Raw genomic sequence first — 17,563 nt, 5'->3', positions numbered from 1 at the left:
CCCGGACATACATTTAATCTGTCGGATTTGCATTGGTCGCAAGTTTGCGCCAGATTAGCCGAGCGCACGCTGAACCGTTCGCATTTGAGAGGAAACATCCATTCTTCCCCCCACCCATTAACCCCTTGACCTGGGAGCCGTGTGTGGAGTCTGCGAGCCAGGAGAGTCACAACACACTGCTGTGACAGACAACACAATAACACCTGATGTGAATCTCCTGTACATTACAGATGGGAAATGCACCAACCTCTAGTCGCTGAACTGACTCAAGGCGGCCCCCTTTAGCTGATCTGCTAAAATGCAGCTTTCAGCAGCACGCGAATCGTCATTTTTCATGAATATTTTGTAGGTTTTTTGCGAAAATTAAAAATGCCAAGCATACATGGCACGACCCCCAACAAAAGTGGCTGAACAAAAGCGGAGGGCCCCAAATCGAACCGGGGTGGGGGCGAGTCCTTCAGCAGAGTGACTTGGACTTGTACGAAGCTGTATCATCCCAATTTCACTCTGCAGAACTGACGGCCTGATCCAGTCATCAGCCAGTATTGGAAAATGATTCTGAGTTAGTCGGAAAGCAATATTAAACAGCATCAAAAAAATAAAACTCCAAACGGGTTATCACACAACCCGGATACATGTGCAGAGCGGAAAATTCTCTCTCTGTGTTTTACATGGTTATCTGTCAGCGAAACATTTGCCTTTTAAAAAAAAAAGACATTTGCAATTGGATTGATTTTATTGCAGTCAATATAGGATTGCATTTATTGCGTGTAAATAAATAACTACAGATTTTATATAGATACAAGGCACAGCTGTGATGCGTGTGTGTAAAATTGATGATTAAACAGTCATCTACACTACAGGACACTTGAGTTTAAATATGTAAAAAGAAACACCCAAGTTTTTGGCAGTAAAATCCGCGAGCCGTTTTTTAGATGATGATGGCTATTCCCCCCGCCCCCCCCCCCCCTCGATGTGGAGGCGTTGGGTGTGAGCAGCCCCTTCTTGTCTTTACAGAGAGCCAGGGGCGCATTCATGTGGCGATTGCCTAACGGGGGTTATATGAGCCGCTAAGCGTCGACAGGGGCTGTCCTGCAGGGCAACATGCCTGCATAAAAAATGCGATGAATTATTAAATAGATCATCTCTCCGGAAAACATTTACAACACAATAAATCTCAACACCGATCGGCCGATTTCTCGCCCTTCACTTGCTCTTTCCTCCCGCGCACCCTGTCCCCCCTCTCTCTTTCTCTCTCTCACTCAATTGCCTCTCTCTTGCTTTGCCCCTTCTCAATGCTTCATTCCCCTTCTCTTTCCTCTATCTCTCTTTCTCGTTTACCCATTCTCCCCCCTTTATTTTATATTCTTTCCTCGCTTCTGTTACTATATAGCGAGGACTGAATCACCATTGTATATTCTGTTTAGACTGGCTTTGTTTTGCTATATATTCAGGAATCTTCAATATATATATACAAAACAAAACTGGGAACTAAACAAAACTAACTTGTCTAACGTCTGTGGAAATCGTCACCTTATGCTTATGTGTGTGCCTGTATTTAACTGTGTATCTCTTTATTTAAAATACTCTTTAGAATAGGTAATACGAGGTTTTTTTAATTTTCGGTGCCTGTCACAGATCTCAAGTTGTGTGAGAAGGAAAAATATTAACGGGGAGATTGGCGGTGCAATATTTCGAAGGTGTTATGGGGTATTAGCTCGATTCCCCTCCCTGTACTTTGTGGATTTGAATCCAAAACTCAGGCTCGCTCCCACACACGCCTCTCCCACTGATTATATCTGAGCTGAACGTCGATATTCGGTGAGAACAATCACCAGTCTCCCCCCACCCCCCGCTACCCTACTCTGTTCTTACTCAGGTTTGTATTAACCAAAATCCTCATGAGTGAAAAAACAGTTTCGTTGTGATTTCGGTCTGGATGATGACGAGCTCTCAAAACTTTGATACCAAGCGCTTTGCGAAAAGTCTACTGTAAATCGCCGGTAAACTGGCAGATTTGTGACAGTGTCTGTGTGTGTGCTTCTCTTACTCACGCATGTGGGAGCATCTGTGAATATGTGTGTTGTGGTTGTGTAAAGTGTGAGCGGGTGAGTGTTTTTTTTTTGGTGTTTGTGCACTTGGTGTGTTTCAGTATTTGTGATATGTGTGAGTGTGTGGCTGTTTGTGTGCATGTGGATGAGCTTGTCTCTGTTTTCTGGTGTATGTATGCTACAAATAAGCGTGTCTGTCGGGGTATGTTTGCGTGTCTCCGGGGTTTGTGAGCATGTATGTATGTATGTATGTATGTATGTGTGTGTATGTGTACGCCTTGGTTTTTTTTAATGTGTGAGCGTGTGACAGAGGGAGCTGGTCACTGAATCACTCAGGACTTGTAGTTGGAGCTCAGGAAGACGGTAGGGGGAGGAAGGGGGGCTTCTCGCACTGTCCCACAGCCCCGCTCAGGGCTCCCGGTCATTGTCCCAGCTCTCTAAGGGAGGGGAGGGGAGGCTCATCTCAATCTTAAAGCATCTCCATCAAACCTGCAGGTGATTTCTATCTGGGTCAGAACCTAACCAATTTGCAATGGGTTGTAAGCAAAAACGGTCTGTATGAAAGATTATTTCCTTGTAAAATACATTTGCGTCCTGCCTTTAAATAACCCAATATCTAATTTAGCACGGTCGATTTATATATCCGTCCTTTTCTGTCTCTATAGATCATCAAAGCCCTTTCCATCTATACACTTCTGTCTAATCCCCTTAACCCTGTTTCTCTCGAACCTCATTACACAGCCAAAGAGTGAAATGTTCCTTCTCTTCCCTTCATTCCTAGAGAGAGAGAGCGCCCTTATAATTCATATCCTCTGGGTACGTGTATCATCACCCCTGTCATCCAGTGTGATATATATGGATATGTAGAAATATATTCATCGGCCTATATATTTAAATCGTGACAACCGATTTCAGGCAGAGTGATCCATTCCAAACCCGCGCAATGAAATCGATCTAAACTCTCTCCCTCTACCCCTTAAATAAATAGACCCAGGGACTGAACGGCCAAGCGAAAGGAGAGCCCCCGGGCTCGGTGTGGATCCCCTGAGCAATGGGGAGGGGGAAGGGAGCTGGAAATATTTACAGTGCACTGGTCAAAATAATTTTGGGGAGAAAAAACAAAGTCTGCAATCTAGCGGATTCTCCTACAATTCGAGTTACATTTAACGCCCTTTGTAAACAAGATACGATCCAGGGCTTCAATGAAGAAAGATTCATTAATAAGATTTTTTATCTATTTAATTATAGATCGCACGAAACATTTGTGGCAGCAAAGTCGCCAATAGATTTGTTTTCCAAATTCGCCCGGGTAACACATGTCGATGGGGTTTTTTTTTGCACTAGCAATCGTTATTTTAAAAGTCGGTTTTGGGAATTCTTAAATTGGTTTTAGCACTTGGTTTTTATCAGCCCAGACGGGAGCTGGGGAGCAGTTTTCTGCGGTAAAATCTGTTGTCACATTCCCTGTCCCTTGTTGCCCCTAGCCCGTGTTATCAGAGTTGGGGGGGGGGGGGGGCCTCACCAACTCACACGGGTATCAATAAAATGCAGTTTGATTCCTTTACATCCCATCTTAAATCGGATAAAATTAAAATCGGCGGTTAATACAATTTTTTTATTCATCGACTGAAATAAAGTTATTTCGCTCAGGGAAGTAACCTAAACACATATTGAATATTTCCTTTTGTTCCAAATGATGGTCTGCGGTTTTTTTTTACATTTCTAGATAATAAAAATGTCCGCGTATTTCTCTCTCTGATATATAATTATTTGACTTTGGGATGGAGGCAATATCGCTCTCGACTTGAAGCATCGATTATTGAGCAGTCGGTAAATAGCAACACATGGATTTCAATTATCTTTTTTTAAACCCCCGCCGTCATTTCAGCAACTGCATTTGGAGAACCGCGCACTTTCTTTCCCAAAATGAAGGGCATTTATACACGCCACCCCTCAACTAACACATTTCATCTTTTTCTATCTGTGAGGATGGTGCTTGAAACTTTTTATCGTCGAATTAAATGTTTCCTCTCTACGGCGCTGTGCTTTAAAGCGACCTTCTGTGGTCGCACATATGCGAGGGGTCTGGATAATCGGTTGGCAATGAGAAAGAGTCTTCAACAACTGTCCCACTCCCCAAGCCCAGGAAATAGCTGAAGGCGGTCGAGGAGCAGGTTGGAAGTTTGGAGGTACCAATGAGGTGCTCACGGCAACTGCAAACACATTCATCAGAGCCCGTGTTATAATTGCATCCTCCCTCCTTTTTTTTTTACACAGAACTAGAGGTTAAAACGATACATGCCCCGACTGTCTGTAATAACTTAAACTGGGTGGGGTCAGGATCAAGGATACACCTTGTAAACCTATCAATGCGGATAAAGCTGTGATATATCACAGCACGGAGCTGATGTATCTAATGAGATAAGGAAGAAATGTAGAGACATAGAGGTAGATGGACGGGTGGATCCTGTAGATATTTCTGGGCAGGAACTCTAGATCTCGTTTATGCTAATTATTGCATGGCTGTAGATACTGTATCTGTAAATAAAACAGGTGCCCATAGAGATAGATCACTGGTATAGAAAATACAAAGAGATAATTGGAGATGGTTCATATATCTACCTGTAACTAGCTAGATATTTCAGAGATAAGTAAGACAGATAACTATGGTGATGGATGGACACTTGCTATTAAGAATCCATAGGTAATGTCACGATATAACTAGCTAGATGCTGTAGAACCGAATACCTTAGATAGACAGAAATGTACTAGATGGATTCAATTATTTTGTGTAGGCGTATCCATTAGTATTTAAAATGACCTGTGTCAGTAGCTGATATACCAGCCAGTCTAACCTAAAGTGATTTAAAAAAATTGCTTGGGTACGGCCCTTAAAATCATTGTTTTAAAACTGGTTTTCTGCCGGTAATGATACAGAAGTATTCACAGGGCTATTGTGAAGACGATAACGGTTCTGTGTCCCACTTCTGTCGCTGGCTGATTTCTCTTGCGTTTCCTGCTCTGGTTCCATCCCCTGTGCTCTGATCTGAACACATGGGGTCGCACTTTGTAGAGCTTTTTCTGTGTATGTGTGTGCGTGTATGTGCATTGAAAACATCCCAGCCCAGTCAGGCTGATCCATGCAGCGTCCCAGCCAAGTACAGATGCATGCTGTATTTGTACAAGGACACAGCAGCGAATCACTGTTCTGATTTTTTTCGTACTTTCTTTTACAATAAATATTGCACAAAGGGGGTGAACCTGCAGTCGATATTGTAGTGCCAGTGTCCTGGGGAAAGGGCTAATAATAGTTGGTTAACGATATAGAAAACAATAATCGATCCAGTTGTTACAAAGTAACGATTTGCTCTGAAGCTGAATTATAAAGCATATTTTAAGAATGGTGTAAAGTGGTTAACATTACTGCATGCCAAGACGGGAAGATCACAGGGATTTGATTATTTGGGTTCAGATATTAATTTGCAATTATGACAGGTCTCTTTGCATTTTACCTTCGCAGAACGCGCCGGTTTCGACCTTTGGTTTAAGCAACTTTTGAACGCAAGGTTTTTTTCCCCCTCTCTTTGTAGAGCAAATACTGCACTTGGCTTTAGGACAGCGAGGCTGTAAACATAAGCGACCTGGTCGACATTAATCTCCACACTGTCCCTGGTATCGGTTAGTCTGCATTCAAACGTCGTGTCAGATCTCAACGCTTGCAGTAATTCAAAAAAATATAACCGAAAGGGGGGCGGGGGGCTGCGCGGCTGACTGTGATGTCTGGTCTAACGTTAGCGCGGTGGAGTGTGCGAGAGTGAAAGGAAGACGGGATTGAGATTTTTAAAAAAGAAAAACTAAAGTGTTAGACTGAAAGGGGGAGAGAGAATGAGGGAAAGGGGGAATGTTGGGGAGAGAAAAAGGCAGGAATACAGATATAGGAGGCAGAGAGAGAGAGATAACGAAAGGCAGGAAGACAGGCAGAAATAGAGAAAGCCAGCGATTAAGAAAGACAGAGAGAGAGAGATCGTAGAAGATAAAAGCAGCGAGTAACACAGAGAAAGTCAGAAAGAAAGAGAACAAAGATCGAGAAAGAATAAAGCAGAGTAAAACAGTCAGCAGAACAGAGAGAGAGCGAGGTGCAGAAAGGGAACAGTCTGTCAGTGTGAGGATGGTAGAAAATTAAATAAATGGGATGGGGAAAGTGTAGGAGTGAGAAGTAAAACTGAATAATGTAAGATATGGTCAGTGTGTGTGCATGGGGTGGGGGGGGGGGGGGAGCCAAGAGCCTGTGTAAGTGGGCTGGGGGCGGGAAACAGGAGCCAGGGTACTCTGCAAATGGGCTGGGGGTGGAGAGGAGTCAGGGTCCTCTGCAAATGGGGTGGGGGGGAGAGGAGTCAGGGTCCTCTGTATGTGGGCTGGGGGGGTGGTTGTGGAGAGGAGCCAGGAGCCTCTGTGTATGGGCTGGGGGTGGAGAGGAGCCTCTGTATATGGGCTTGGGGGAGGGGGTTGTGGAGAGGAGTCAGGGTCCTCTGTATATGGGCTGGGGGGTGGGGGGGGGTGGGTAGCTGGGTTGTGGAGAGGAGCCAGGAGCCTCTGTGTATGGGCTGGGGGTGGAGATGAGCCTCTGTATATGGGCTGGGGGGGGCAGGGTTGTGGAGAGGAGCCTCTGTGTATGGGCTGGGGGGGGGTAGCTTGGTTGTGGAGAGGAGCCAGGAGCCTCTGTGTATGGGCTGGGGGTGGAGAGGAGCCTCTGTATATGGGCTGGGGCGGGGGGTGGGGGGGGGGGGTTGTGGAGAGGAGCCAGGATCCTCTGTATATGGGCTGGGGTGGAGAGGAGCCTCTGTATATGGGCTGGGGCAGGGGGTGGGGGGGGGGGTTGTGGAGAGGAGCCAGGATCCTCTGTATATGGGCTGGGGTGGAGAGGAGCCTCTGTATATGGGCTGGGGCGGGGGGTGGGGGGGGGTTGTGGAGAGGAGCCAGGATCCTCTGTATATGGGCTGGGGTGGAGAGGAGCCTGGGTCCTCTGTATATGGGCTGGGGGGGGGGCTGGGTTGTGGAGAGGAGCCTCTGTATATGGGCTTGGGGGGGGGCGGTTGTGGAGAGGAGCCAGGAGCCTCTGTGTATGGGCTGGGTGTGTAGAGGAGCCTCTGTATATGGGCTGGGGGTGGAGAGGAACCAAGAGCCTCTGTATATGGGCTGGAGGGGGCTGGGTTGCGGAGAGGAGCCAGGAGCCTCTGTATATGGGCTGGAGGGGGCTGGGTTGTGGAGAGGAGCCAGGAACCTCTGTATATGGGGGGGGGCTGGGCTGTGGAGAGGAGCCTGGAGCCTCTGTATATGGTCTGGGGGGAGGTTGTGGCGAGGAGCCAAGAACCTCTGTATATGGGGGGGGGGGAGCTGGGTTGTGGAGAGGAGCCAGGAGCCTCTGTATATGGGCTGGGGGCTGGGGGTGGAGAGGAGCCAGGAGCCTCTGTATATGGGCTGAAGGCTGGGGGTGGAGAGGAGCCAGGAGCCAGGAGCCTCTGTATATGGGCTTGGGGTGGAGAGGAGCCTGGAGCCTCTGTCTATGGGGGGGAGGGGTGGAGCGGAGCCTCTGTATATGGGCTGGGGGGGTGGGGGTGGAGAGGAGCCAGGAGCCTCTGTGTATGGGCTGGGTGTGTGGAGGAGCCAGGAGCCTCTGTGTATGGGCTGGGGTGGAGAGGAGCCAGGGGCCTCTGTGTATGGGCTGGGGGCTGGGGGTGGAGAGGAGCCAGGAGCCTCTGTGTATGGGCTGGGGGCTGGGGGTGGAGAGGAGCCAGGAGCCTCTGTGTATGGGCTGGGTGTGTGGAGGAGCCAGGAGCCTCTGTGTATGGGCTGGGGTGGAGAGGAGCCAGGGGCCTCTGTGTATGGGCTGGGGGCTGGGGGTGGAGAGGAGCCAGGAGCCTCTGTGTATGGGCTGGGGTGGAGAGGAGCCAGGAGCCTCTGTGTATGGGCTGGGGTGGAGAGGAGCCAGGGGCCTCTGTGTATGGGCTGGGTGTGTAGAGGAGCCTCTGTATATGGGCTGGGGGTGGAGAGGAGCCAGGAGCCTCTGTGTATGGGCTGGGGTGGAGAGGAGCCAGGAGCCTCTGTGTATGGGCTGGGTGTGTAGAGGAGCCTCTGTATATGGGCTGGGGGTGGAGAGGAGCCAGGAGCCTCTGTGTATGGGCTGGGGTGGAGAGGAGCCAGGAGCCTCTGTCTATGGGGGGGAGGGGTGGAGCGGAGCCTCTGTATATGGGCTGGGGGGGTGGGGTGAGGAGACTGGAGCCTCTGTATATGTGGGGGGGGGTGGTGGAGAGGAGCCAGGAGCCTCTGTATATGGGCTGGGGGGCTGGGTTGTGGAGAGGAGCCTCTGCATATGGGCTGGGGGGGGGGTGGGTAGCTGGGTTGTGGAGAGGAGCCAGGAGCCTCTGTATATGGGCTGGGGGCTGGGGGTGGAGAGGAGCCAGGAGCCTCTGTGTATGGGCTGGGTGTGTAGAGGAGCCAGGAGCCTCTGTGTATGGGCTGGGGTGGAGAGGAGCCAGGAGCCTCTGTGTATGGGCTGGGGGCTGGAGGTGGAGAGGAGCCAGGAGCCTCTGTGTATGGGCTGGGGTGGAGAGGAGCCAGGAGCCTCTGTGTATGGGCTGGGTGTGTAGAGGAGCCTCTGTATATGGGCTGGGGGTGGAGAGGAGCCAGGAGCCTCTGTGTATGGGCTGGGGTGGAGAGGAGCCAGGAGCCTCTGTGTATGGGCTGGGTGTGTAGAGGAGCCTCTGTATATGGGCTGGGGGTGGAGAGGAGCCAGGAGCCTCTGTGTATGGGCTGGGGTGGAGAGGAGCCAGGAGCCTCTGTATATGGGCTGGGGGAGAAGGGTTGTGGAGAGGAGCCAGGAGCCTCTGTATATGGGGGGCGGGGGGGAGCTGGGCTGTGGAAAGGAGCCAGGAGCCTATGTATATGGGCTGGGGTGGAGAGGAGCCAGGAGCCTCTGTATATGGGCTGGGGGTGCTGGGTTGTGGAGAGGAGCCAGGAGCCTCTGTATATGGGCTGGGGTGGAGAGGAGCCAGGAGCCTCTGTATATGGGCTGGGGTGGAGAGGAGCCAGGAGCCTCTGTATATGGGCTGGGGTGGAGAGGAGCCAGGAGCCTCTGTATATGGGCTGGCGGGGGTGGGGGAGTAGCTGGGTTGTGGAGAGGAGCCAGGAGCCTCTGTATATGGGCTGGGAGGGGGTTGTGGAGAGGAGCCAGAAGCCTCTGTATATGGGCTGGGGGGGTGGTTGTGGAGAGGAGCCAGGAGCCTCTGTATATGGGCTTGGGGGGGGGGGGGTGCAGGGAGTAGCTGGGTTGTGGAGAGGAGCCAGGAGCCTCTGTGTATGGGCTGGGGGTGGAGAGGAGCCAGGAGCCTCTGTATATGGGCTGGGGGGGAGAGGAGCCAGGAGCCTCTGTATATGGGCTGGGGTGGAGAGGAGCCAGGAGCCTCTGTGTATGGGCTGGGGGAGTAGCTGGGTTGTGGAGAGGAGCCAGGAGCCTCTGTATATGGGCTGGGGGGGGGGGGGGGTGGTGGAGAGGAGCCAGGAGCCTCTGCATATGGGCTGGGGGGGGGGGGGGGAGTAGCTGGGTTGTGGAGAGGAGCCAGGAGCCTCTGTATATGGGCTGGGGGAGTAGCTGGGTTGTGGAGAGGAGCCAGCAGCCTCTGTATATGGGCTGGGGGGGCTGGGTTGGCAGCGCTGGGCTGCCCAGCTGATTGTCAGCTGATTGGCTCTAATTGTCAAACTCCACTTCCCTTGTTTCTATCCTATTATGCTAATTCCGCCGTGTGCCGGCGCTGATTGGCGGGGGTCGGCGTGAGCCCCGCCTGCCGGGGTGACGTGTGCCGGGGTGGGTATATACTGTAAAGGAGGAGATTTGCAATCTGTGCTAAAAGCTGGCTGATCGTCGGCAGATTGGCTGTGGGTGATTTTTTTTTTAATGTTATTTATTGTAAAATTTTGTTTCTTGCAGAGAGGCAAGACTGAGCCGGGCGAAGCAGCAGCAAGCAGCAGTCTCCTGCTCTTTGCTTTTTCCCAGGAGGGGAAGGACTTACAACCACTTCCACCGGGCTCTGCACCATTAGGGCAACCCCGGGCACTTTCTCCCTCATTCCCTCCCCTCCCTAAATCCTTGTGTGTGTTTTTTTTTTAAATGTCCCCCTCTTTTTTTTTATTTTCTCATCTCGGTTCCAGCAAGCGCTCAAGACAGGATTGCTTATTCCTTGATGCCAGACCGGCTTGTTTAAGAGGGATCGCTACGCTGTGACTTAAGAAAGCCAAGGCAAAAAAAAAACAAGACTCGACTGACTCTCTCTCCATGCACTGTGCCATTCAGATAAGTTTTACTTGCTGAGAGCGTCGGTGGAAAGAAGGTGGGAGAAGAAGAAAAAGCACACCTAATATCTAAGACAAGGGACTTTAAAGTGTCAGCAACATCCAGAACAGACTCCAAAGCAATGACTACAGAGCTGGCCATTACTGCAGAATTGCCCACCAGCCCGCTTGCCATGGAGTATGTCAATGATTTTGACCTGATGAAATTCGACGTGAAAAAGGAGCCCCTGGGAGCTGACCGCACTGGGAGGCATTGCAACCGGTTACAGCCCGCAGGATCCGTCTCCTCCACCCCTATCAGCACGCCCTGCAGCTCGGTGCCCTCCTCCCCGAGCTTCAGCCCCACCGAGCAGAAGACTCACCTGGAAGACCTCTACTGGATGACCAACAACTACCAGCAGCTCAACCCGGAGGCTTTGAACTTCACCCCGGAGGACGCGGTGGAAGCCCTGATCGGGAGCGCCCACGCCGTCCAGCAGCAACTGCAAGGCTTCGATGGCTTCAGGAACCACCACCATCACCACCACCACCACCACCAGTACCAGGGGCTCAACCCGGACGAGCTGGGTAACGCCAACGTCCACCATCAGCATCACAGCCACCACCAACAGCACAGCTCGCCGGCCTCCTCTACCTCCTCGTCCTCGCAGCAGATCCAGAGCTCGCCCCACCACCAGAGCCTCCACGCCGAGGACAGGTTCTCGGACGAGCAGCTGGTCAGCATGTCGGTGCGGGAGCTCAACAGGCATCTCAGGGGCTTCACCAAGGATGACGTGATCCGCCTGAAACAGAAGAGAAGAACCCTGAAGAACAGGGGCTACGCGCAGTCCTGCAGGTACAAACGGGTGCAGCAGAAACACCTGCTGGAGAACGAGAAGACCCAGCTCATCCAGCAGGTCGAACAGCTCAAGCAAGAGGTGGCCAGGCTGATGAGGGAACGAGACGCTTACAAGCTCAAGTGTGAGAAACTCGCCAGCAATGGTTTCAGAGAGGCAGGGTCCATCAGCGACAACCCACCGTCTCCAGAATTCTTCATGTGAGTCCCCCAATCGCCTGCCATCCTCCATCTATAACACCCCATCCATATGCCTGCTTGAGAATTGTTAGAGAGAGAAAGAGAGAGAGAGAGAGAGGACTATCTGCAACATACCCCATCCATATATTGCCTGTTTGGTTGTATAGAGAGAAAATCAGAAAACCCTCATTTAAAACACACAAAAAATATTAATCCTGCATGCTGGACATGTATGGTAATAATTTCTATTTTGTACCAGTTTACTTTCCATTCGGCGTGGCGTTGATTCTAGCTTGTTTTATCTGAAAGAAGTTATCACAGAATAGTTGAACTTTCTACTGCTTGTGCAGTTTTCGGCTGACGAATATAACAGCTTGTAAATATATGCAACAAGAACTGTGTCCATATGCACTGAACCATTTCAGCAGGCTGTGTTTTTTAAAAAAAAATCTTTTTCTGGGGGGAGGGAGAGGGGAAGTTGAGGGCAATTTTCCGCTTTACCAGAAACCAACATTGTAATTTCAGCGCCTCTTCGTTTTTTGTTGTTGTTGTTGTTTTGGTTACTTTTTTCTTTTTTGTTTGTTTGTTAGTTGCTGCAGAATTAAAAAGAAACGGACAGATCTGAACATATACCAAGATTAGCAACAATCTTTTTTTTTTCTGTGTGTGCCATTAATGTGTTAATTTTACCTGGCGCTCTGAACATGGGCGGTGATTGCTTCGGAATTTAGCAGACTTGAGACTATGACACTTTGTTTTTTGTATAATAGTTTTTTTTCTCGTTGCTCGAATTGTAAACTGTTCATCACACAGTAGGAAGCTGTATTTGTTTTATAAATGCGGTTAATTTCCTAAATCCCTGCCAATCGAGGGGGGGGGGGGAAAGAGAGAGAAAAAAGGTCAAGTTTCGGTTCTGTATGTTGTAAATCCAACTCTTGTTAATAAAACATACAGTCACTGCAGTGAGAATGTTTTAAAGTTTAAAAAAAATGTTGATTCAATTGAAATTGAAACTTCTTTTTTTATTACTCACAGTGTACGAAGGCTCCATTAGCCAAACTGTCCGGCTAGGGTGGTCTTTACACCAAAGTGATGCTTTAAAATGTACACTTTTTAAATTCTAGATAGCGTGGATTCTCATTTTTTTTGTGTGCAAGGTCAGTGTGTAATAAGAAGCACTGACAATATGACCAAAATTAAAACTCTCTTTGTAAACTGCGCGCTGCTGAGCGGGTGCAAACGGCGTCTTACCTGAGTGGGGTTTCTTTATTTAAAAAAAATTATTAATAATTTGTTAAATTAACACACGAATATAACAGGACGGCGTGACAGCATTTGCGCGTCTGTACTTTTTAAATACTGATTTTTTTTTTGCAAGAGAGGCGGGAAGAGACAAATAAAACATTGACTGTAGTGATTGAAACAACCTTTATTCGGATTCATTAACTATTATACCAGACACACACAACAATCGCTCTCGTAAATTCTGAAGGGATCATAAGCAGACAGTTTATGGGAATGACAATGCCTTTCAATTATCTGTTCCGATCTGGAGTATTGTAGTGTTATCCAAAAAAAAGAAATGGTTTCTGTCTTTTCTCTTTTGTTCTGTGAAAACTGTTTTTTTTTCTATTATATGCTTATTAAAGTCATTCAAATGGCATTTATTTTGACGACATGATTCTCCGATGTCTTTTATTCTCACCTCCACTTGATTCTTTTTTTTATTTTGTTTTGCTTTTTATTGAAAAATAAATTCACATGTGCAAAAAAAAAAGTCGAGAGGCTGCAGTCAAAGTGTGTTACATAATAGCTAAGTTCAAATCAGTTTTATTACTGTAACATGCCCATTTGTGTTATCTCCACTCCTATTACCATTATCACCCTGGGTGCCCACACCCTTAACATACATTTGGCACTCAGAACCATTCTGACAATATGCCAAGAATTATACTTTAAATCCCACAGCAATAGCAGATTTGGTTTTGTATATGTCACTGGAAAATCATTAATCTGTAACATATTAGATGTATCTGCTGTTGTAGAACCAATACTTAAGCGCAGTGTTCAAATTTTGATTTTTTTTTTGCATTCAGTGGGCACAGATACTGGCTGAGTGTTATTTTGATGATTTTTAACCGCTTTCTGTGCCAGTTATTGCATGCTAGCTTGGGAAAGCTTGAGAGGAATATTGTTTGTGGGAACTGCCAGTGCATATTAATGTCCTCTCATGCATGCATTGAATGAAACAGTGGGGCTAATTGAACAACAGTAATAAGAAAATAGAAAGAAAAGCTCTCGGTATGTTTAGCATGCTGTATTCTTGTTTGAATACTGTGTGGATGGAAAGTTTTCAGAGGTCGGAGTTCGTTTATGTAGGAGGTGTTTATGCCGTATTAGTAGCCGTTATGAATTTTAATTTTCATTATGAAATGGACGTTTCTAATGGTGGGAACAGTGACGAGGTTACTCAGTTTGCCCCGGAGTTAGCGGAGTGCCAATAAAGCATATTGTCTTTAATCGAAGTCCCCATGCAAAAGGATAGGTGGATAATGTACAAGATCGCTGCAGTGCTTTTTTTTTTAAAACATTCTTGCGTTGTCATTCCCTTGCCCTGTTTGCAGCAACTGTAAACTTCACGTATTTGATACAATTTCAAGGTTATGGCAAAGAGACGTGTGGACCTCTTTACTATGTAATGCTGTAAATTGGATGAAATTCATGTCGTAGGCAGCATTTCAGCAGGATGCATTGATCGCAGCAGAAATCTGAGAGAGGCGGCAAATAGCTGATGCTTCAGAAAGTGATCATTTAAACCCAGCCTTTGCAATTTTGCTAAACATACATCTTAATTTAAAAAAAAATGCGTAATTTAAACTGTGTCGGCAGGTAAGTGTGCAGGCTTTTAATAAAAATAATTTCACATAAACATTCTAGGGTGTAAAGTGATGCACTGAAATTCGCCATCTCCATGCATCTAAAACCAACTTAATAAAAAACACACACATATTTAGCTAGTGCTATGGTGAAATTATTTTTATACTGCTTTCATAATCCATCTGGTGCACAAACCACAGGGCTGCTTGAAGACATGAAAGTGAACAGTATAGAAAAGAAAAAGAGAAGTTGACAATTTGGGAGATTGTGTATTTTGGAGTCTCTAACCAGTGGGCGAATGAAATGCTGCGATATTTAGCAGAGTGCATCAGTTCCCTCAGCTAGTGTTGTTGTGAACTAACTGTTCCCAGCTGTTTTAGGCTGAGTTTTCTGCACATTGTCTGCTTGACTTGCTGTAGCGAGCTGGTTGGTTACCAGTGTTTGACACTGAAGGGTCAGGGCATCTCTTCAGGAGTTGCTGGTGTCAAATTACTGATCCTAGATACACAGGATCACTCAGCGAAGATAACGTTTGGCCCTGACTTCAGCAAGTAGAGGCTCGCTCCTCTGGTGCAAAGTGTTAGGGGGGCTGGCATTGAGAGCTGAAGGCAGAGAGCAGTGTTGATGACGGAGTCACACTTCTCCCGAACGTAAAATGTTTTCTTTATTTAAAAAAAGACCGCCACAGAAATTGCAAAACAGGGGTTGCTTTTTTTGGGCCAAATCGTCTCAATAATAGGAAGCGAAACAAAGGGAAAAAAAAAAGGCTGAAGTCAAAAATCCACCACAGCAGAATAGCTGACGCTGCAGTACTTGAAGCAATTTATAGCAATGTTATACCGTACTGATAATTTTCCTTTAATAAAATTAACCATGCACGCATACTATGAAATTGAAAGCATTGTTTCACCTTAAAACTGCTTACAAGAATCAATTATTTAAAAGTGAGGCCTACATTAATTGTGGTGATTTTGCGATCCTTTTCCACTTAAAAAATACGCCGTATCAGTAAATGTTGTTTGCCGATTTTAGAGCAGTGTAATTGTTCTGCTTGCACAAAATTATTTATCTTTCAACATGATTCCTCTAGGACATCATGAAATCTAAATATTATTTTGCATTGCCATTGTGGCATTGTTGCAGCATTTTGTATGCGCGGAATGCATTTAGTAAAAGGAAAAACTGTTGGTTACAGTGTAAGCGAATCCCAAACTAAGAGGCGATGCTGGAATCCAGTCATTATTACTGATATAAAGTACTGTTCAGTAAAGGCGATTGCTATCTGGGGATCAGGGGGAACGGGTCGATATACACGCACTATGTTTAAAAAAAACATATCGGGCACCCTTAAATATCCTTTGAGGGACAAGTGCTCAGTTTAACGTGCTTAGATTCAAATGATCAGGGCTGTTGCAATGTGCCTGAGTCCTATGTTTTTACATAGCTAACTGACTAGCTCCATCATTGCATGGTGCGACTGTGGGGATACCTCCCACACAACCTTGGCTCACTCTGCAGAGCTGCATAGCATCATCTCTGCGACATCTTCCCGTGATTAGGAACATCAACGGGAATGACTCCAAACGAGTGTCACGGGGTTTAATTTAACGAATAGTAATTTAACCGTTTTGCCGTAGATTTGAAAACCTAACGCATTGAAATTCCACTTGGCGTGCTAGGACTTAAGGGTCTTTTGAATAATCATTTGGGACTTTCAGATAAAATGCCTTGCGCACTGGATAGCGGAAATGCTGCACATGAACATTCACCGCATAAAGTGAACACAGCAAATGGACACCTGCATGTCTACTAAAACAGAACAATGGCTCACATGTCGATTCATTCCCTCCCCTCTATATTCTTGACAGTTGGGGTAAAGGGGAATATTTTGCTCTTCATGTCTTGCTCATCATGTTTGCATTAGTGGCTACGGGGCAACACTCTGCACATAGGTATTTGCTGGAACTGTGGCTTTGTATGGTCAATCTAAAGTGGGATAGAATAGGAACATCAATGGTTGCTAATACCATCTGGAATGCAGTGCTTGATAGTAACTTTCGATATATACTTGAAGGAAAAAAAATTGCAGGCCTATAGGGGAAAGAGCGGGGGGGGGAGGGTGGAGCTAACTGGGCAGCTCTATCAAAGAGACAGCACAGGCACGATGGGCTGAATGGCCTCCTTCTGTGCCGTCTAATTCTATACCTGCAAATTAAAAAAAAATGATATCCTGGTCCTCGCACCTGTGAAGATTGACAGTTATTTTGTATCACTTTATGTTATTTTGCACTGCTCATCCTTGTTGGCTAATATTCATAGTGTATGTGCACGTGTGTGTGAATGCAGTTGTGTCTTTTTGCTGATAACGAGGAGGGCAAGGGATTTTGTTTTTTGCAGCAAGTAATGTGCTATTCCTCAGGGCTGCTTAGCAACTGCCTTTGGGACTTTATGTGCAAAATTTGCAGTACTTGCGCCACACATTGCGCTGCATGGACACAAGTGTTGAAATTCCCCAGGTTTGTTGTGGGACGTTGCACTGCATCAAATCACTTGCCCTAATAGTGAGCAAAAGCTCACATTCCGATTACTGTGGCAGCGCAACATAAAACCTTTCAATGCGACTCTAGTCATATTAAGGTCTTACTAACTGCTGTTTTAGACTGCAAGAAATGATTTTGTGCACGTTTATGGGGCATTCTGAGTTCAAGCAGCCATTCATTTCCCCCACCCCCCACCCCCCACCCCATCCCCCCCAACCCCACCGGGAAAGGGAGTATTCATTCTCTTCCTATACCGCCACGCAACGTTGGATTCATGTAAAACGATCTCTTAAGTCTTGCTTACACACACTGCTCCCATCACAGAACCAGTCGCTTCACCCAATAAGACCATTAATGACATTTTTTTTTAATGAGCACACAAGTTTTCTTTTCTGCATTAGCTGCGGGAAAAAAAAGTATCAAATGCAATAATCTGATTCGATAACAATGCTGTAATGTTTCCGTCATTATTGCATTGGTCCTCAGGAGTTAGCATGTTACAAAGAGGGTCAAACAACAGGGAATGAATGCCCCATTATCAGGTGGCATAAACCGCAATAGGCAAAACTCATAGGCATGTCAGCAGTTTAAAAAAAAAAATCATTCTCGGTGTGGGTGTCGCTAGCAAGGCCAACATTTATTGGCCATTCCTAGTTGCCCTTTACAAGGTGGTGGTGAACCCTTAAAATGGGGCCGTAAGGGGGAAGGAGGTCACTACAATCTGAAAGGCTATG

The 17,563-nt window shown here is 47.1% G+C and overlaps 1 protein-coding gene across 6 annotated transcripts in view; it reads left to right on the top strand.

Annotated features, from left to right (window-relative positions):
• The window catches only part of LOC147108825 (transcription factor MafB-like), a 388,751-nt gene that overhangs the window by 103,692 nt on the left and 267,496 nt on the right, over positions 1 to 17,563 (top strand). For 2 of the 6 annotated variants that reach the window (XM_086005711.1, XM_086005709.1), the window contains one exon: positions 10,036 to 11,433. In XM_086005711.1, coding sequence (XP_085861837.1) covers positions 10,520 to 11,433 — 914 coding nt within the window. In that variant the 5' untranslated portion in view covers positions 10,036 to 10,519. Of the gene's footprint in view, positions 1 to 5,283; positions 5,730 to 9,747; positions 13,089 to 17,563 lie in introns of those variants that run through there. The other 4 variants (XM_086005714.1, XM_086005713.1, XM_086005715.1 and 1 more) reach the window with 4 other exon arrangements.

Source organism: Somniosus microcephalus, chromosome 13 (genome assembly GCF_052327205.1).
Source record: "Somniosus microcephalus isolate GS21.2 chromosome 13, FLI_Smic_1.0, whole genome shotgun sequence".
Classification (NCBI taxonomy): Eukaryota; Metazoa; Chordata; class Chondrichthyes; order Squaliformes; family Somniosidae; genus Somniosus; species Somniosus microcephalus.
This window is presented reverse-complemented; position numbering and strand designations above follow the sequence as displayed.